Source organism: Girardinichthys multiradiatus, chromosome 1, assembly GCF_021462225.1.
Source record: "Girardinichthys multiradiatus isolate DD_20200921_A chromosome 1, DD_fGirMul_XY1, whole genome shotgun sequence".
NCBI classification, from domain to species: Eukaryota; Metazoa; Chordata; class Actinopteri; order Cyprinodontiformes; family Goodeidae; genus Girardinichthys; species Girardinichthys multiradiatus.
In genome coordinates, this window is record NC_061794.1 from 15,194,691 (window position 1) to 15,216,518 (window position 21,828).

The window sequence follows — 21,828 nt, forward strand, 5'->3', positions numbered from 1 at the left end:
GATAGTCACATAAGAAATGTGAATTTGCTGAGTGTAAGGCTGCCATCTACTGAGATCAATTTTGATGTTAAATAAAGTGACAGGAACAGCAGCGCTCCCTCATCCAGATCAGTTGTGGCTGATAGAGAGGATCCTGCTGAGACGGGTAACAAGGTAAATGAATTGCAGTTTATTAACAGCTCCTTCTCACACTTTGAGCTGTGAATGTTCCTTCAAACTTGTCAGTGACAAAAATGGCATAACTCCTTAGCTGCAATGTGTCCTTCAAGTTTGAAGTGTTCTGCAGCAGTATTAACAAGTTCTCCTCTCAGCCACTTTCACAATCTAAACCAGCGGTGTACTGTACATGAGGAGGAGGGCTCGTTGCTAGGTTGCATATTTCTTCAGTTGCAAAGCTCTTTGATATGCTGATATGTTGCTGTGTGCTTTCAAAGACACGTACCTACTCACAAGACTCAGGTTGGGCAACACTGCATACAAAAAAGATGATTGTGAACACAGACTGCTGCATGCAGTCGTGGTTTTCTTCAAATGAGACCAACAACAGGAAGTAAGTATCAAGGCAGCCTCTCCGATGGACAGCTAGACAGGAGCCTTCTAACCAAACTAAGGAGGTGAGCAGACACTGAGAGCTGTTGTAGCGAACGCCCATGCTTCTTCAGGAGGAACCGACAACAACTACACTGGCACTGCTAATAAGGTGTCAGAATAACTCCGCCCCTTGCTGGGAGAACAACGATGCAGCTCACAGTGAGGACAGCTGCAAAGTCCACATATTTAAACAACAGGCAAGAGTTTCACACAAGGTACAGCACACCTTAGACAAAACAACAGCATCATATTCCTATCAGAGATATTGTGGGGTTATTTAACAAAATGGGATCAATGGGAGCTGAAAATCTCCAGTAAACTCGAGCAGTGGAACAAGACTTAGAAATTTTGACAGTCCTTTGAGACAAAATCTTAGTAGCTTATACTACCATTTAAAGAGCAGGTTTGGACTATTAAAATCTTTGCTCCTACATAAACAAAAGTAAAACGAGGTCAACTGAACAAAATAAATCTGTGACTGGAATCAGACATTTTACCTTGATTGGTCCTGAGCAGGAACTGGCCAGGCAGAAATGAACAAATCTGGTCTTTTTCCAATTTGTGAAGGCACCGTATATAAGAATTGCAGTCTTCCATGTAGATGCTCTTACTGAGTGAAAACAGAGACTATTTTCACTATAAAGAAATGTTTAGCATGAAGTTAGAAGAGGAGAGCTGAACAAGCTACTTAAAAGAAAACATTTTTTGTACATGTCAGGACATGTCTGTGGTTCATTCAGGCTGCTAGACAGCAAGAGAGAGCAAGACTTTCAGCAGATTACGGGAGGGCTGAATGGAGTACAGCAAAGTCACTGTTTTATCGGTTGGAGCTCCCATCCTTTGTCTAATGTAAAACATGCAAGATTTGGAAAAGTTGGCAGCTATTTGGAGATCTCAGAGTTAAAGGATCTACTTTTCTATGGAAAAACCACAGAGACAGTCGTTTCAGTAATGCCGGCCACGATAACACAACTAATCACTAAATTAAAATACTAATCAGTTAAAAAAACTAAACTCCATAATACTTTGGTTAAAAATATTAGTAAAACCCTGATTGCACCAACTGCTCTCTCACTCCATACCACCTCTGCTCCTGATATGAATAAACAAGACCCCTCCAAACTGAAAAGGTTAGAAACATATATTTTTTTGCAGTATTTATATCTTCTGATATCATGGTTTTTAAAGGAATAACAGTATCAATCAGGTCGAAGCTTTATGAACCTCATAAATTAGACCCAAAATTTTAATCGGTGCATCTCTACCCACAAAGGCAAAAATATGTAAAAATTAGATTAACACATGGCTTTCAGTTTATACAATGTGCACAAGGATGCACTTAGTTATTCAGACATGTCTTTTCCATTTGCTTCATGTTTGCTTAATAATTGATAACTGTGGAATCTGTTGTGGATTTTTTACACTTAGGTTAGATTTAAAACATTTTACAACCTGATGAAGGCTATAGCATTAATATTTTGTGGTGATTTTTAAAACCCTATAGCTGAAAGAAAGCAAGCTGACTAAATTTACACCTATTTCTGTTCAGAATCAGAACCTTTTTGTGAAATGGGCTTATGCAAGACGTGATTCACTTCTGGAACGTCATGAACAGGAGCAATAAATAACCTACACATATAGCATTAAGATTTAATACAAAGACAACCTAAACTGGGCAGCACATTGTTAACATTGTAACAGAATGAAGAAAATAAAACTTGTATAATTAATAAAACTTAATTTGTCCATTTGCATATTGAAATTAAAGACCTAAAGACAATAAGGAATCTATACGATGAACCAGGCTTAGTGACTATCTTTGCTTTATTTGTCTCTTCCGCTGTGCCGAGGCTTATTTTGCAGCCTGCATTCTAATGAGACTGAAAGCAAGCAGGGGAGGGAGAGCGTGTGGGGGGAGTGGGGGGGAGGGTGTAGTAGGAGGAGGGATTGTGTAACTAAGTTATATAACACAATATGCATGGCCTTCTCTTTCTCTGTCTCCCAGCTCCTCAAACAGGGAAACACAGAGCGCAGCAAGCAGCGGGAGAGCGTGGAGGGCTTAAAAGGGTGCTTGTGTTAATGAGGGTGCTGTGTGGAGATGCGCGCCTCGCTAAATAAAATGATACCTCATTACGGCAGGGTTTCTAATAATGCCGGTGATGGGAAAACGTTGTTTAGAGAGTGGGGAGACATGAAGGTTGAGTGGCCGGCTTGTCTTAGATGAAAACCCAACCATTAATTGGCATCTGATTTCACCTTGATGTTACATTCGAATGGCTTGTGCTGTCAAGCATTCACTGGACGTTTCCTGAACAGCTCACTACAGGGAGTCAACCCCAGCAGCTACGGTAAATCCCAAGGTTGGTGCTATTTGATGAGTCAAAAAATGAGCCTACATTCTGCTTTAATTACTTTTTTATTCCTTTTTACAAACTTCAAACTTGTGTGTTTTGGTCGTAAAGATTTGTGTTAGAAAAAAACCAAGTGAGCCAGCAAACAAGACTTGGAAAAATTGCTTATTTACAAACTACACACCTTATACAAGAAATAATGAAAGAATGTTGGGATATAAAATTAGATATATTCATGAAATATTGCTCTAATACAGGCAGCCTTTTCAGACAGATGCTCAAGAATAGTTGACTTTCACGCAGAACGTCTCCTCGGTTTTCTCCTCCAAGTTATTGACGTAAACCAGGATCTCAGCCGAGCCTGGACTCTGGCTGGGAGCAAATCGTAATCCGATGGTGTGACTCTCTCCGCCGCCAATCTGAACACAGTGACATAGCAAAGTTTTTCAGTTTTAACCAAATGAAATTCTATATAAGCGTATGTGTTGAGTAACATACATCTTTTGAAACAAATGGAAAATCGATGCCCATTTTAGGTGAAGTGTTTTCAGAACATTGCAGCTGCTTTCTTAACAAAGCTAACCCCATGTTGAAACAGCCTACTGGAACTGTCCTGCACACACTCCAGTTGGGACAAAATGTATGCCACTGTTGTGAAATAAAGCTAGAGTAAAATTTTACTCATTGGTGATTAAAATGTAATACTGTGTTATTTTACTGCATTTTAAAGCTTCTGAGGTTTTATACACACACACACACACAACATTGATTTTTATTAACCTTTAATGACGGTCAGACTAGGACTATGTATCTAGAAATGCCTACTTGGATAAGAACCAGAGATGATACAAACCTCACATGGTCATCCCTATTTTAAAATTAAAGTCAAGTTTAGGCCAGCAAATATTTTCTCCCAAACTACCAGCAATTCTGTTATGGTGGTTATTTCAGGGAACAGAGGGCACTGGTACTGTGGACCAGATCCCACATTTTCCAGGATAATGTATTAGGAAGATACTTTCTTACAACCGCTCCCTCTTTTTTTTGCAGTGGATGATTTCTAAATGGCAAGAGAAAAATCACCCAAAGGATATAAGAGAGGGCTACATGGTGGAACAGTTGGTAGCACTATTTCCTTGCAGCAAGAAGGTCCTCGCTTTGACTCCCGGCTAGGGGTCTTTCTGGATGGAGTTTGCATGTTCTCCCATGCATGCGTGGGTTCTCTCCGGGTACTCTGGCTTCCTCCCACAGTCCCACATTTGTTAGTTTAATTGGTCTCTAAATTGCCCTTAGGTGTGAATGAGTGTGTGCATGGTTGTTGCTGGAGATAGGCACCAGCTCCCCCACAACCCAATATGGAGTAAGGAATGGATGGATGGATGGATGGATGGATGGATGGATGGATGGATGGATGGATGGGTGGATGGATGGATGGATGGATGGATGGATGGATGGATGGATGGATGGATGGATGGATGGATGGATGGATAGATAGATAGATATAGGAGACAACTACAACCCTCCCTACTGTTTTTACAGCTTTGTTTGCCTTGGTAATAAAGGCAACGCTTAGATCAGAATATCTGGATGCTGTTTGTGGACCTGACTCTGGTAAAGGAAATAACAAACTGGAACATTGAGGGGCTGAACTTAAACACTAGAAGTTCTATATAAACTCACAGAGACATGCCTTAATTTTATCAGGGATGTCAGAACTTTCTTTTAATATTATATAGCATTATTATCAGTACTATGCTGTAAAAAGTGGCATTATTCTGCAATAATATTTTTTTAAATGTGGAAAATGTTTACCTTTTTGTCAGCAGAGCAACAGATTTAGATCAAATATATTTATCTACAGTGCTGTTCAGAAGTTTACATACAGTCATCTTAGGGATAAATGTCATACTAATTTTGGGCTTTTAATTATTTGAACTATTAATTGTTTAGGGTGAGGGATAACACAATATACAGCTTTAATGATTTTGTAAAACAAGAATTGGACGCACAAGTCTGAATATACTGGATCAAAAAATACATACACTCCCAGTAATATTTGACTTAATGTCCCTTAAATTGCAGGGAAATCACACACTTTGCATTCATTAGCTATCTTCTGGCCTTAATATGACTGAATATTTGAAAAGTCTTCATTGCAGAAATGGTGAAGCTCATTTTAATTGGTTCATTTAATGCCACAGACCAGGTTTTTAAGTGCAGTCAATACATTTTCCAAGGGTTTAGGTCGGGGCTGTTCCAGAAGCTCAATGTTAGTTTAATCATCTGACCCAAACTTTCTCCCTTAGACAACAGAAAATTGGTTAGGATGTTCAAAAACAACCAATAAACCAAACAAGCTCAAGTCTGTCAAATCAACATGGACTGAGAGGGTGCTAACCAAAAAAGAAACTCCTGTGTTCAAAACATCTTTCATGATGGTTATTTGGAGCTGCCTACACAGACATGACAAATGCCTTCTAGAGAACGATTTTATGGTCAGATAAAAAAAACTGTAATCAATTCAGTAACAGTGACAATAAAAGGTTTGTAAAAGTCAAGGTGAGCCTTTCAAATCTAAAAACACAACAATACAACAGTTTTTTCCAGATTTTTTTGCCTTAGCAAAAACAAAACAGGTTTCTGGAGGAGCATGTTTGTTTGTATTTGTTTGGTCTTTGAGCTCAGTGAGCTAGTCTTTCTCTATGAAGAGGCATTACAATTGGTTTCAAACAGCTTTGTTTACATCACTACAGAGATTTGTTCCACTATATCTGTGTTCGATATTGACAGAAGCTTTGAGCTGGACACCATGAATCTGTGGCTATGAATTTATTAACTGTGTGAAGTAAATAATACCCAGAAAGCCCAATAAGCACAAACTGGCCAGAATATATAGGCTGTGTATTATATACTGAACTGAGACCACCCTGTGGACTAAAGCAGTCACATCAAAACTCTGCTTAAATTCCCCAGGGTTTTAGAAATCCCTTAAAGTACATTCCTTAAACAGAGAGCTGTCGGATATACCATGTTGCACTATATACCAAACTCAGACAGTGCTTCTAACAATAAGTTAACAGCAATTATAGTCGTTTGTCTAGAAGAATGAGAATTCTTCACAGAAAATAAATGTTTTTCATATTAAAAAAACAGCTGAACTCATTTTCGTAATCGTGGAGGATGTTTCCTGCTTAATTTACAAAAGCCATTTGTGTGTGAGACAACTTAGACTGGCTCCTCCGTTGTTATAACTTCCTGACATTGCTGTCCTTACCTCTTTTTGTATAAATTACCGGTTTCCCCATTCTGCCTGCAAATTTCATTATTGTCTCTAATTAAAGGAAGAAAGTGCAGATGTTTTTGTTGTCCAGGCTCATAGCCTGAAAGGTTTGATATTTTTGTTCATATCTTACAACATTTCTATCAGAGACTATTCCTTTTTCATTTCAATAACCAAAGGAAAGAAATAATCAAGTTGTGAAATTTACAAACTACTTTTTCCCTAAAACCTACCAGTACTATTTATTTCTTCTTTATTGCTGAAGTTGTTTTGATATAAAACAGGGAAGATGTTCTTTAATGCAACAGGGACAGTAGATCATTTATGAGATAACTGGAGATTCACAGGCAAGGCGGGAAAAACAGAGGCTGCTTTTCACTCAACCCACCTCATTTATAATGATGCACTATCTTCAGACCAAACACAGCAAGACTCCATGAATGTTTATGGCAACCTGGCTCCTATTTTGTCTCGCATATTGTATTTGTCTTGCTTGTTTTACTATTTTGTCACATCTAAACAAATGAAAAGGAAATGACAGCAGCAACTTAGATGTTTTTTTATTTCAATGAGGGAATGAATCAGCAGGAGAGACGGCAGCTGACCACACGACAACAAAGTAAAGCATGTGTCACAGCTGAGGACTGAACAATAAATGTGTTGGTCTGTACATTTGAATTTGCAGTGCCCTCCAAAAGGATTATCACCCCTGGTGAAGATGTGTAATACGCATTAAAGTGAATTCATCATTTGATACAATGACAACATTTTACACTGAAAAAATTAACTTTAATTTGGGTGCGTTGATTAAAGCTGCAGTAGGGAATTCTGAGAAAATTGTGGACTGAGCCTGAACATTTGAACAAGCACACCTTACAGGTCCTTCCCCTTGCTCTCTGTTGTGCTACAGCCCTCTCCCCAGAGCTCATCCCTGACATCATGAACATGCAGGCTAGTAACCAGGGCCACCGATGACGGCTGATAAACAGCTGTGGCACATTCACTGGTAGACACGAAACAACGATATGCTTTGACTATGGCCTGCCCATACTTTGACTACAAACTTGTTCCTCAAATCATTAGCACAGCGCCATTAGCACTGCTGCAGCACACAGCAATCTAGAGTTTGAACGATGGTACACGCTGTGCTGGTGGGAGGTTGTGAGCAGAGTGTACAAGAGCATGATTGACACTGCTTAGACATTCCTCCTGGCTTTGATTGGTTGTTTCTGACTGGGAGCGGTGTATTTCTGTAAATGACAGTAGGACCACTGGCAGGAGCCAGAGGAGATTCATTTTTTCACAGATTACCTGTACCGTACTCTACTGTTAGGATATGGTGACAGTTTTGACAAACATGTAAAAAATAAATTTTTCCAGACGTTACCTACTACAGCTTTAAGTTTGAGAAAAAATCCCATGTTTCCTTTTTAAAGGAAAACCCCAGTTTTCGGCTTCTGCACACCTAACAATATCTACACAATAAATAAAACTAAAGGATATTTGGTCATTTATACTTCATATTAGAAGTAGATAGGAGCGTCTAGAATTTTTAGATTGCAATCAGTTACTCCTTGCTCTTTTAGACTATATTGTGACGTGACAAAGAGGCCCACTCTACAAAAGTGGAAAGATGATAGAACATATCATTCAAGTATTTTGATTTTCATGTCACAAAATGGCTTCAAAAAATAGCTACTTACCCATTAGATGTTATATACATATTGGTTGTTTGGGAATAACGCCAGAAAAAATATTTTATGTCCTACCACCACAAACATACACATATGACATTTGCTAAGGTCTAAATTTTTTTTGCGGCACTAGAGCCTTTTATTTTTCATTTTTGAACAGTAGGTAGACAGGAAGTAGGGCAAAGAGAGGGTTAGATACAATTTTTAGGACAACCACTCCAGGTTGGTTTGACAAAAGATAAACATGTGGAAAAGCACCCCATACCCCACTGTTAAGTATGGTGAATGATTGGTGATGCTGTGGGCCTGCAACACTTTGTCTTTAAACAAGATAAAGACATAACAAAGAAGACCACCTTATAAGAAATGGTTCGTCAACCCTCTTTCAAAGCCATCTCAGTTACCAGACCTAAATCCTATAGAAAACTTCTGAGGTGAGCTGAAAAGAAGAGGACATTTAGGACCCCGAAAGATTGTGGAAAAAGGAAAAGCAAAAGCTCTGTCGATGTGTGGGCACTAAATTTGTGAAATGTTTTAGGGGAAGACTAAGTGCAGTCCTTTTGGAAAATATGATTGTACAAAGTCTGACAAGAGTGTCTGGAGCACCAGCCAGCTAGAAGCTCCAATAAAGTACTACTTTGAGCTCTTCTGCAACTCAGTCTTGTCTCTGTTGCAGTTTATATTAATAAAGAATTTGTCACAAAACTTAATGGCTTGCCTATATCGACTTCTGGTTAAACAAATATTGATGTTTCACTTTCTGTGCACGCATGTGATGGATCGTCAACAACACTGAAATTATTCACGCAGTGTTAACAAGATTAATCTTTTAATCTAGGGAAACTATCTGTGGAAAACACCTGACAAGCTTTGGTCAAGGCATTAATCAAAGTATTGACTTTAGTCTTAATGAAGCAGAGAGAACTGTAATGCTTCCCATCTTATCTTACCTGGAATTTATCCTCTCTGAACTGAAGCAGGTCAGGATGGTCGGAGCGGAGCAGGAATTTGCGTGTGCTTGTGTAAGGGTTGGTGTACGTCATTTTTCTGGAGCTGCCACGCCCATTAGCAACTGGAACGGACACTTCAAATGCCTGCACACACCCACACACACAAACAATTTATCCCACTCCTGCTAGTCACTGAAATGCATTATAAACTTTGGTTTGCTATAGTTTCACGTGCAAGTTGAAAACACAAGGAGCAGTAGTCATGATTGGGAAAATTTGAACTTCACAAGAAACAGTTTATGTTCCTAAATAAACATGAAATTCTGAGGAAAGAGCTGTAGTAACAACAACCATGTGTCACAACCTGGCTCATGGGTTATAACTAAAAAAACAAGAAAGTACACAAGCGAACAGTGTACAATTATTTATTCTAAAAATAGCACCAAAAAAAAAACTAATAAGAGTCTGATGTAGGTAGTCAGTAAAATCAGTCGTGTCAATGTGAATGGGTGACAATTTAAAATGTAAATGTTGAATGTTAAATTAAGCAAACCAAACGCAAAGAAATCTGACCCTTGAGGACAAGCATGGAAGAAGAGGGAGCATAATCCCATTCCCCGCCTGCTGCACAGCAAGCAGGCTATACAGGTACATCTAAAAAAATGATAAAATTGTGAAAAACGTTCATTTTTTTCATTTAAAACAGTAAAACTCATATATTATCGATTCATTACACAAGGAGTGAAATATTTCAAGCCTTTATTTCTTGTAATTTTTTTGATTATGGCTTACAGATAAAGAAACCCCAACATTCAATGTCTTAGAATTTGTATATTATGAAAAAGGTAAATATTGGAAACCCATGGTGGCTAATCAGCTAATTGCAATTCAAATCACCAACACAGGTTTCCTGAGCCTCTAAATGGTCTCTCTGTCTGGATCTGTAGGTGACACAATTTTTTGGGAAGACTGCTGACTGGACAGATGTCCAGAAGGCAGTCACTGACACCGTCCACAAGGAGGGTAAGCTACAAAAGGTCCAAAAGAAGCTGGTTGTTCGCAGAGTGCTGTATCCAAGCATATTCATCAAAGGTTGAGTGGAAGGTAAAAGTGTGGAAAAAAAGGGTACACCAGCAACAGGGATAATCGCATCTTTAAGAGGACCGTCAAGCAAAATCCATTCAGGAACTTGGGGAAGCTTCACAGAAAGTGGACTGAGTTTCAAGCCACTTTTGAACCGGAGTCAACATCAGAAGCATCTTGCCTTGGGTAAGGAGAAAAAGGATTGTTCTGGAGTATTGTTATCCCAGTGAATCATTTAATATATGAAAAAAAAACATAAAATATATTATATGCAAACATTTCATCGATTAATTTATGTTTTTTTTTTATATGTAGTTATTTATTTTTACTCCTCCTTGAACCGCCACCTTAACGTGGTGGAGGGGTTTGAGTGCTCAAATGATCCTAGAGGCTATGTTGTCTGGGGCCTAAATGCCCCTGGTAGGGTCTCCCATGGCAAACAGGCTCTAGGTGACATGTCAGACAAAGAGCGGTTCAAGAATCCCTCATGAGGACGAAAATATCGAGGCACATGACGTCGCCTGATACAGCGGAGCCGGGGTCCCACCCTGGAGCCTGCGGTCGGGACTCGCTGGAGAGCGCCTGGTGGCTGGGCCGGGTTGCTCCTCGCAGGACCCGGCCAGGCCAAGCCCGAACGAGAGACGCGAGGCCATCCCCCAGTGGGCCCACCACCTGCAGGGGGAACCATGAGGGACCGGTGCAAAGAGGATTGGGTGGCGGACGAAGGTGGAGACCTCAGCGCCCCGATCCCCGGATGCTTAGGCTGGCTCTAGGGACATGGAATGTCACCTCGCTGGTGGGGAAGGAGCCTGAGCTTGTGCGGGAGGTCGAGAGATATCGACTAGAAATAGTCGGGCTCGCCTCCACGCACAGCGTGGGCTCTGGAACCCATCTCCTTGAGAGGGTTTGGACTCTCTTCTACTCTGGAGTGGCCCACGGGGAGGGGTGGCGGGCTGGTGTGGGTTTGCTTGTTGCCCCCCAGCTCAGCCGTCTCGTGTTGGGGTTTACCCCAGTGGATGAGGGTGGTATCCCTGCGCCTTCGGGTTGGGGATAGGTCTCTGACTGTCGTCTCGGCCTACGGACCGAGCGGTAGTGCGGAGTACCCGGCCTTCTTGGTGTCCCTGTCGGGGGTGCTGGACAGTGCACCTCCCGGGGACTCCATTATTCTGCTGGGGGACTTCAATGCCCACGTGGGAAACGACAGTGACACCTGGAGAGGCGTGATCGGGAGGAATGGCCTCCCCGATCTGAATCCGAGTGGTGTTTTGTTATTGGACTTCTGTGCTAGTCACGCATTGTCCATAACGAACAACATGTTCAAACATAAGGGTGTCCATCAGTGCACTTGGCACCAGGACACCCTAGGCAGTACGTCAATGATCGACTTTGTTGTCATACCATCAGACCTTCAGCCGCATGTTTTGGACACTTGGGTGAAGAGAGGGGCTGAGCTGTCCACTGATCACCACCTGGTGGTGAGTTGGATCCGCTGGGGGAGGAGAAAGCCGGACAGACTTGGCAGGCCCAAGCGCATAGTGAGGGTCTGCTGGGATCGCCTGGCGGAGCCCTCGGCCAGGGATGTATTCAACTCTCACCTCCGGGAGAGCTTTGACCAGATCCCGGGGGATGTTGGAGACATAGAGTCCGAGTGGACCATGTTCTCCACATCTATTGTCGATGCTGCTGCCTGTAGCTGCGGCCGTAAGGTCTGCGGTGCCTGTCACGGCGGCAATCCCAGAACCCGGTGGTGGACACCGGCAGTAAGGGTCGCTGTCAAGCTGAAGAAGGAGTCCTATCAGCTGTGGTTGGCTTGTGGGACTCCTGAGGCGGCTGACGGGTACCGTGAGGCCAAGTTTGCTGCGGCCCGGGCTGTGGCAGAGGCAAAAACTCGGGCCTGGGAGGAGTTCGGTGAGGCCATGGAGAAGGACTACCGGTTGGCCTCGAAGCGATTCTGGCAAACTGTCCGGCGCCTCAGGAGGGGGAAGCAGTGCTTCGCCAACACTGTTTATAGTGGGGGTGGGAGGCTGCTGACCTCGACTGAGGACATTATCGGGCGGTGGAAGGAGTACTTCGAGGATCTCCTCAATTCTGCCATCACGCATTCCGTCGTGGAAACAGAGACTGGGGACTCGAGGTTGGACTCTTTCATCACCCAGGCTGAAGTCACCGAGGTGGTTAAAAAGCTCCGCGGTGGCAAGGCGTGGATGAGATCCGCCCTGAGTACCTCAAATCTCTGGATGTTGTTGGGCTGTCATGGTTGACACGCCTCTTCAACATTGCGTGGCGGTCGGGGACAGTGCCTCTGGACTGGCAGACTGGGGTGGTGGTCCCCCTTCATAAGAAGGGGGGACCGGAGGGTGTGTTCCAACTACAGGGGGATCACACTCCTGAGCCTCCCTGGTAAGGCCTACGCCAGGGTATTGGAGAGGGGAGTCCGGCCGATAGTCGAACCTCGGCTTCAGGAGGAGCAGTGTGGTTTTCGTCCCGGCCGTGGAACACTGGACCAGCTCTATATCCTCTACAGGGTGCTCGAGGGTTCATGGGAGTTTGCCCAACCGGTTCACATGTGTTTTGTGGACCTGGAGAAGGCATTCGACTGTGTCCCTCGTGATGCCCTGTGGGGGATGCTCCAGGAGTATGGAATCGGGGGCCCTTTATTAGGGGCCATCCGGTCCCTGTACGAGCGGAGCAGGAGTTTGGTCCGCATTGCCGGCACTAAGTCGGACCTGTTCCCGGTGCATGTTGGACTCCGGCAGGGCTGCCCTTTGTCACCGGTCCTGTTCATAACTTTTATGGACAGGATTTCTGGACACAGCCAAGGGGCGGAGGGAGTCTGGTTTGGGGACCAGTGGATTTCATGTCTTCTTTTTGTAGATGACGTGGTCCTGCTGGTCCCCTCTAGCCAAGACCTACAGCATGCGCTGGGGCGGTTCGCAGAGTGTGAAGCGGCTGGGATGAAGATCAGCACCTCCGAGTCCGAGGCCATGGTACTCGACCGGAAAAGGGTGGCTTGTCCTCTTCAGGTTGGAGGGGAGTTCCTGCCTCAAGTGGAGGAGTTTAAGTATCTCGGGTCTTGTTCACGAGTGGGGGAAAAATGGAGCGGGAGATCGACAGACGGATCGGTGCGGCTGCCGCAGTAATGGGGGCACTGTGTCGGTGTGTTGTGGTGAAAAGAGAGCTGAGCTGAAAAGCAAAGCTCTCCATTTACCGGTCAGTCTACGTTCCTACCCTCAACTATGGCCATGAACTTTGGGTCATGACCGAAAGAACGAGATCCCGGATACAAGCGGCTGAAATGAGTTTCCTCCGTAGGGTGGCCGGGCACTCCCTTAGAAATAGGGGGAGGAGCTCGGCCATCCGGGAGGGGCTCGGAGTAGAGTCGCTGCTCCTCCACATCGAGAGGATCCAGTTGAGGTGGCTCGGGCATCTATACCGGATGCCTCCTGGACGCCTTCCTCGGGAAGTGTTCCAGGCACGTCCCACTGGGAGGAGGCCCAGGGGATGGCCCAGGACACACTGGAGGGACTATGTCTCTCGACTGTCCTGGGAACGCCTCGGGCTCCACCCGGAGGAGCTGGAGAAGGTGTCTGGGGAGAGGGACGTCTGGGCGTCTCTGCTGAGTGTGCTGCCCCCGCGACCCGGTCCCGGATAAGCGGAAGACGACGAGTACGAGTATTTATTTTTATTGTTTCACACAGATTACATTATTGGGACAATGTCACACAGTAACGTGTGGCACAGTGCACTACACTGATGGCTGGACGTGGGGCTTCAAGCCATCACTCCAGCCATCAGTGGGTCAATGGAAACACAACAGGTTCTGTGCCAATAGGAGAGACACTGAGTGGAGCTGTGAGGCCTAAACAGAGTCTTGCAAAAAGGCCATCTGTGTTTATGTTTCAGATAACATTGAGAGAACTTTGGATAAGGTTAGAGCCTTAATGAGTTAATGACACCTTAACGTTCTTTCTCAGTTCCACTCAGAATTTAAATAATTGCAATTTAAAAAGTTTGTTTGAGAGTTTATAAGTAAATAATGTATTACTTCATGAGACTGATAATATCTATCAAGAATAAACATAGTTAGGTAGCCTCATCAACTGCCACATTTCATCCTCAACCAGTTCAGAGTCCTCAACATTTCTCAAAACTTGTATATAAAAGAACAGAAACAGAATTTCTTTTTCAAAAAGTCAAGAGAAAGATCCTCCTACCTTTGACAGTATAGGACGGTGGACATTGAGACATAGCAGCCAGGCAGCGACCAGCCGCTGCTGATCCATGTCTACAGCATTCACATACAGGAAGCGGCTGCCAGCCTGCCATGGTTGGACCCTTAGTTTGAGTTCCTGCACAGCGGCAGGAGACAAAACAAACACACCGGCTGGGTCCACCTACAGAGGAGGTGAGGGCGGCAAAGGTTGATTGGATCTGGCAGCAAGGTGATGAGATGCTGTTGATTAGGTTATGAGAAAGGCGACGACACAATAACGGTAAGCAGAGCCATTGAACATGTGACAGAAAGAGTTTGACAGAACAAAAAAGAAGGAGTGAAAAGGGACAGGGCTAATAAGACAGGGAGTTTAAAAGAGTCAGAGGAAAATAAAGAAGGTGCCCAGGTTACTGAGAGTGGACCAGAGAAAGTAGGATGTGGTGAAAAACGCAAGGCGAAGGGAACAGACAATGAAACAAGAAAAAGCAGAGGCGGAAAAGTGACATACACAAGGATGTGAGATTGAGCTTTACTGTGCAGCTCTTTTTCAATCTTCTCAGAGAAAAGCAAAGCTATTCTCTGAAGCTGAGCTTTATCCTGTTTTGTAAGACTCCTTCAGTGCATTCCACAGTCAGCCAAACCTGCTGAGAGCCAGATCAAAGCTGTCACTGATGCATATGGCAAACTCTTTGAAAAATACATCTGTCACTTTCTCAGACGGTACCCTATTTCTACAGGGTAAACATGTTTGGGTCGTACAGTGAGCACGCAGGAAAACTGTGACAGTCCATCATCCCCTTCTTTGAATATGGGTGAGAATTATGAAATAACTCTGACTGAGATGCACTGTCTTTCTACTGTAGTTCTCAGATTTGAAGAGAACTGTTCTATTAAAAATAAAGGGCGATATGCTGTGGATGGAGAACAGTTAAATGTGTTCAAATAACCAAGGCACATTTTTTATTGTGCAACATGATCTAACATCATTTCAAAATGCAGACAAACCTAAATTGAAATGACACTGTCAGTACACACTTTATTCTTGATAATGACTTGAATCAGAACCTGGGGGTTATAGTGAAGGAGACTGCTGCTATTCTACTGCTTCATGCTGCTTTGTGCTGCTCGAAGAACAATTAGCACAAAATCATATTTGGATGTGCACTTGGAAAAATCCCTCATTCTGAAAGAAATCTGGCAAGAGAAAAGCTTGCAGCTTCTCATTTAAAATGTTCAGCTGTTTAGTTTCAGTTTTTGTTTTTCAGCTGGCTTCGCCTAATCAACACAGAAGCACAAACAGCAAACATGAAGAGGAAATTAGAGACTGGGTGACATTTCCAGATATTTTTAACAATGAATCCAAGCACAAAGAACTCATGATGACTGAAATTTTGGTCCATGTTTGCAAATATTCTTTGGATATAGAAATGCAGAGTACAGAATAGGTTATGTGAGCAGGTGGCAGAAAGGACACAATACATCGTTCTCCAGGTTAAGCTATCCCAAATCACAATTCATAAAATTAAATGCTTCATTTTGGATGCACTATCTGGGTCTGCACTGCCCCTGACAGTCATAAAGAATTAAAAAGAACTCTCTCTCTTTATCAAACTAATAAATAAGACATGCTGTGTGTGTTTTAGTGAATGTGTTTTCCACTTTTCCTAATAACAGCTGAGCCAGTCTTCCACAACCATATTTAGTGTATAGCAAGGGCCTCGCATAAAAATGAGTTGAACTGAACTGATCTCTGTTTTTCCATTACCATGGACTCCCATCGCCTGGTGGCTCTGATCTATTTTACGGGCATGGGGGGTTCTTAAACACATTAACATAAATGGTGAAAGTGTGGAATTTAAAGTATCTTAAGACAGGTCGTTCTCCAAAAATTGAATAAAACAGAAAATGAAAAAGATACTCACTCATTAAGTTACATTGGCACAAACCTAGAAAACTTTCTGCAGTTAAATAAAAAAGATCTCACCCACTTAAGTCTTAAGATATGTAATTGTAAGACACCGCTATGCATTGCAGCTATGAATCATTTTTGAAGTGAGCTTCTGTTATAAGGTTAGAAACAGTTAATGTCTCATCTGCAGTAGAAAACTCTCCTGGCCTCTTCATGTAGTATGAATCCAGGTTAGCTGTTCCCGGAGGTTGTAGCTAACAGCACGACCAAAGCTTCACAACTCTAATTTGAAAAGCATCATGGCGGTTTAGAGAATGGTTTTATATCAAGTCTTTAAATAATTGTCACAATTACTCAGAAGCCAATAATGGAGAAAATGGAGGTAGAAGTTGGTAACCGGTGATCTTATTGTGGAAAATATACAGAATGGAAGATGTATGGAAAATGTACAGAAAAGTAAATCACTGTGAAAATCAATAAAATAGCCTTCATTTAAACCACAGTGCTATTTTTGCTATCTCACTGCCTGGAAACTATTTACATTGTCCATTCTCAGTGCCTGTGTCACACAGAAAGATCATAGGGGGCACACGGCCTCCATTTCCCATGTCAATAATTATCAACTTTTCTGTAAATGACTGCGCAATGCAAATGTGATGACAAGATACATAAAATAATGTTTGTATAAACCGCACTGATATTTTTAAGATCAGAGTTGTTGTTCAGCCTTGCTCTTTGCCCCTCTTGGACTAGCTAATAGCTTTAGACTCTGGCACTGACTATGCTGAGTTTATGTTAAATAAAAAAGCCAAGAGAATTATCTACTAAAGATACGACAATAACTTTGTCATTACCTTTCAACAGAAGAAAAGATTCTCAATTATCCATATGCATGTCTGCAACTGCAAACTCTAATGCTTCTCTGTCATCTCTCATTGAGTGAAATAATTTTACACTGATAATACAAAACCTCTTTAGCCACTTGTCTTGCCCAACAATTACCTAATAAAATTTGGACATGTTTTAGAATGAAAAAGTAAAAAAAAAAAAAAGATAGAAACTAACCCGAATACAAAACATCGCTTTGTTATATTTGGAATTTTTTGCCTCCCTCTGCCATTAAGGCATATAAAGTTTGGACATGTCGGTAGCCCGTTGGAAAACTTTGACACTGGATAGGAATATTTACAGTCCAGAAAATACATGCAGGGGCTGTAACTTATGCTAAATGTGTTAACTGTGCTAATGGCTAATAAAAGTTATTAAAAACAGCTTAAAAAAGTTCACTTTTCTTGAACTAAAATAGGAAACTACTACTCGTTGAGCTGCTCGGTGTAGCATTTTTCTAGTCTCTCATGTACATAAACAATTACACCTTCACGTACCAATAATTAATGTTTGTTCATGACAGAGAAGCTTGTTATTGAGGGATTTTGTCGTTGGATGTGACAACTTTTCAGACCATTTTACGCACATTTACACACCAATAAATGTAAGGAGTTGAGGGTGAGCATCAGGTAAAATTAAGGCACATCATAAACTTACTTCACTTCTTTACCAATTGAAAGTTTACCTCAATTTCCTTTGAGTGTGATGAGAAACATTTGATCTTGCGAACAGCCTGTCTTCCCCTCAGAACCAGAGATTGACAGGTTCTCTGGCCAGTCACACAGTTGATGTCCACGCGCTCCAGAAAATGCACGTAAACCTGCCAGATCTGAGAGGGTGCTGCCATCCACTTATCACTGTCAACGAGAAAAAACAAGAACCGTACAAAGTCAAGAACAATTAAGCTAAGGCCCCCTGGAGATGCAGCAGGTGAAGCATGAGGTTGGATATCAGAAGAGCTGATCTAGGGCTCTGTGAGCATTTTAATAAGCACAAACATCATCACCATCATCATCATCCACTCCATGCTGAGATGAAGGGAACAGAGTCTCAGGAGCCCTTGCTGACTGTGAGAGTGGGAGGCAATGTAGTCACCTACTCAGTTCTGCTCTGAGACAACAGCACTCAAGAAACCTTTGGGGATATTTGTGATAGAATTAAGGCCGAGTGAGCTTTTCAGGGCCCATGGAACATTAGTAACATTTGGAGCTGCTGATGAAGTGAAGTGATATCTTCAGATAGTGAACAGATGTACACAGAACAGTATTTGGGTTCACAACATTTCTAATGTTAGCAACAATATATAGAAAATTAACATTAATACTTGCTCAGACATGAAATGTATTACAAATACTACCATTTTCAGTTCAGCTATACATATCTTTGATGGAAAGTGAAAAGCACTTAGTTTAAGTAGTGGTTTAAAGTGTTTCAAGGGATTTATACTTATTGGCACTCTTTTCCCCTTTTTCTCACAAAGCCACAGTGGCAGATGAGAAAGCTACCATGAGAAGTGTGCACCTGCCATTAGGACCAACCTGGGGTTCTGTGTCTTACCCAAGGACACTTCTGCACATGGAAAGGAGATGCTTGAGACTTTACCACAAGCCTGCTTTACCAGCTGAGCCACAGTTACAGAGTAAAATAAAAACAGTCTGCGAGTTTGTGAGCACTACTGGTTGCTCCTGTATCTAGTACAAACTGATGCAGACTACAGATGACAGACTACAGATGACATTTTACATGTCATCTGTAGTCTGTTTCCCTCATTATATCATGGTGAAAAAAACCTTGTGTGTTTTATGAGGATATAATCTCTAAATAATAATGTTTTAATCACAAAGCCTTAATGTAGTAAAGGCACGGTGTTAAATGCATAATGTTAGAGTTAACTTAAAGTCTTTGACTTTTATTAAGATACAGGAGCTGGTACCACACAGTAAGACATCTAGAGTGCCGCGCAAATGTATTCAGATGCCTTCAATTTGTCACAATTTATTTCTTATATTACCACATGATTCTGAAGTGGGGAAAAGAGACACATGTTTGTTTGTTTGTTTACAATTTAACCTCTGAAAAATGTGACATGCATTTATTTAAATTCTGTTTTATCTGATACCCATAAATAAAATCCAGTGCAATTGATTGCTTTCGGATGCGTGACTTTATCTCAGTGTAAACATAATAAGAATAATTTTAGTATTTCAATCAAAGTGCTGTACAGGCAGATGAAAAACAGACATTAAAATAAAAAAATAATAAAAATAACAAAAATAACTCACAACAACCTATGTTGTCTGGGGCCTAAATGCCCCTGGTAGGGTCTCCCATGGCAAACAGGTTCTAGGTGATGGGTCAGACAAAGAATGGTTCAAGAACCCCTCATGAAAAACACAATATCGAGGCACATGACGTCGCCAGGTACGGCGGAGCCGGGGTCCCACCCTGGAGTCAGGCCTGGGGTCGGGAATCGTCGGAGAGCGCCTGGTGGCCGGGTTGCTCCTCGCGGGACCCGGCCGGGCCAAGCCCGAACGAGAGACGCGAGGCCATCCCCCAGTGGGCCCACCACCTGCAGGGGGAACCACGAGGGACCGGTGCAAAGAGGATTGGGTGGCGGACGAAGGTGGAGACCTCAGCGCCCCGATCCCCGGATGCTTAGGCTGGCTCTAGGGACGTGGAATGTCACCTCGCTGGGGGGGAAGGAGCCTGAGCTTGTGCGGGAGGTCGAGAGATATCGACTAGAAATAGTCGGGCTCGCCTCCACGCACAGCGTGGGCTCTGGAACCCATCTCCTTGAGAGGGGTTGGACTCTCTTCTACTCTGGAGTGGCCCACAGGGAGAGGCGGCGGGCTGGTGTGGGTTTGCTTGTTGCCCCCCAGCTCAGCCGTCTCGTGTTGGGGTTTACCCCAGTGGATGAGAGGGTTGATCCCTGCGCCTTCGGGTTGGGGAGAGGTCTCTGACTATCATTTCAGCCTACGGGCCGAGTGGTAGTGCAGAGTACCCTACCTTCTTGGCGTCCCTGTCGGGGGTGCTGGATAGTGCCCCTCCCGGGGACTCCATTATTCTGCTGGGGGACTTCAACGCCCATGTGGGGAACGACAGTGACACCTGGAGAGGCGTGATCGGGAGGAATGGCCTCCCCGATCTGAATCCGAGTGGTGTTTTGTTATTGGACTTCTGTGCTAGTCACGGATTGTCCATAACGAACACCATGTTCAAACATAAGGGTGTCCATCAGTGCACTTGGCACCAGGACACCCTAGGCAGGAGGTCGATGATCGACTTTGTTGTCGTATCATCAGACCTTCGGCCGCATGTTTTGGATACTCGGGTGAAGAGAGGGGCTGAGCTGTCCACTGATCATCACCTGGTGGTGAGTTGGATCCGCTGGAGGAGGAGAAAGCCGGACAGACTCGGCAGGCCCAAGCGCATAGTGAGGGTCTGCTGGGAACGCCTGGCGGAGCCCTCGGCCAGGGATGTATTCAACTCCCACCTCAGGGAGAGCTTCGACCAGATCCCGGGGGATGTTGGAGACATAGAGTCCGAGTGGACCATGTTCTCTGCATCTATTGTCGATGCTGCTGCCCATAGCTGCGGCCGTAAGGTCTGCGGTGCCTGTCGTGGCGGCAATCCCAGAACCCGGTGGTGGACACCGGCAGTAAGGGATGCAGGTAAGCTGAAGAAGGAGTCCTATCGGCTGTGGTTGGCTTGTGGGACTCCTGAGGCGGCTGACGGGTACCGTGAGGCCAAGCGTGCTGCGGCCCGGGCTGTGGCAGAGGCAAAAACTCGGGCCTGGGAAGAGTTCGGTGAGGCCATGGAGAAGGACTACCGGTTGGCCTCGAAGCGATTCTGGCAAACCGTCCGGCGCCTCAGGAGGAGGAAGCAGTGCTTTGCCAACACTGTTTATAGTGGGGGCGGGAGACTGCTGACCTCGACTGAGGACATTATCGGGCGGTGGAAGGAGTACTTCGAGGATCTCCTCAATCCTGCCATCACGCATTTCGTGGTGGAAACAGAGGCTGGGGACTCGGGGTTGGACTCTTTCATCACCCAGGCTGAAGTCACAGAGGTGGTTAAAAAGCTCCGCGGTGGCAAGGCTTCGGGGGTGGATGAGATCTGCCCTGAGTACCTCAAGTGTCTGGATGTTGTAGGGCTGTCATGGTTGACACACCTCTTCAACATTGCGTGGCGGTCGGGGACAGTGCCTCTGGACTGGCAGACTGGGGTGGTGTGTTCCAACTACAGGGGGATCACACTCCTCAGCCTCCCTGGTAAGGCCTACGCCAGGGTATTGGAGAGGAGAGTCCGACCGATAGTCGAACCTCGGCTTCAGGAGGAACAGTGTGGTTTTCGTCCCAGCCGTGGAACACTGGACCAGCTCTATACCCTCTACAGGGTGCTCGAGGGTTCATGGGAGTTTGCCCAACCGGTTCACATGTGTTTTGTGGACCTGGAGAAGGCATTCGACTGTGTCCCTCGTGATGCCCTGTGGGGGGTGCTCCAGGAGTATGGAATCGGGGGCCCTTTATTAGGGGCCATCCGGTCCCTGTACGAGCGGAGCAGGAGTTTGGTCCGCATTGCCGGCACTAAGTCGGACCTGTTCCCAGTGCATGTTGGACTCCGGCAGGGCTGCCCTTTGTCGCCGGTCCTGTTCATAACTTTTATGGACAGGATTTCTAGACGCAGCCAAGGGCCGGAGGGGGTCTGGTTTGGGGACCAGTGGATTTCGTCTCTTCTTTTTGCGGATGACGTGGTCCTGCTGGCCCCCTCTAGCCAAGACCTACAGCATGCGCTGTGGCGGTTCGCAGCCGAGTGTGAAGCGGCTGGGATGAGGATCAGCTCCTCCAAGTCCGAGGCCATGGTACTCGA

General features: G+C 44.2%; 1 protein-coding gene across 8 annotated transcripts in view; it reads right to left on the bottom strand.

The window, feature by feature from the left end:
- Nucleotides 1-2,988: 2,988 nt before the first annotated feature.
- Nucleotides 2,989-21,828, bottom strand: part of LOC124872321 (nephrocystin-4-like) — a 277,448-nt gene continuing 258,608 nt past the window's right edge. For 5 of the 8 annotated variants that reach the window (XM_047372196.1, XM_047372205.1, XM_047372215.1 and 2 more), the window contains 4 exons: nucleotides 17,645-17,816; nucleotides 14,164-14,343; nucleotides 8,867-9,010; nucleotides 2,989-3,361 (listed from right to left, as the gene is read on the bottom strand). In XM_047372196.1, coding sequence (XP_047228152.1) covers nucleotides 3,221-3,361; nucleotides 8,867-9,010; nucleotides 14,164-14,343; nucleotides 17,645-17,816 — 637 coding nt within the window. In that variant the 3' untranslated portion in view covers nucleotides 2,989-3,220. The other 3 variants (XR_007039267.1, XM_047372224.1, XM_047372232.1) reach the window with 3 other exon arrangements.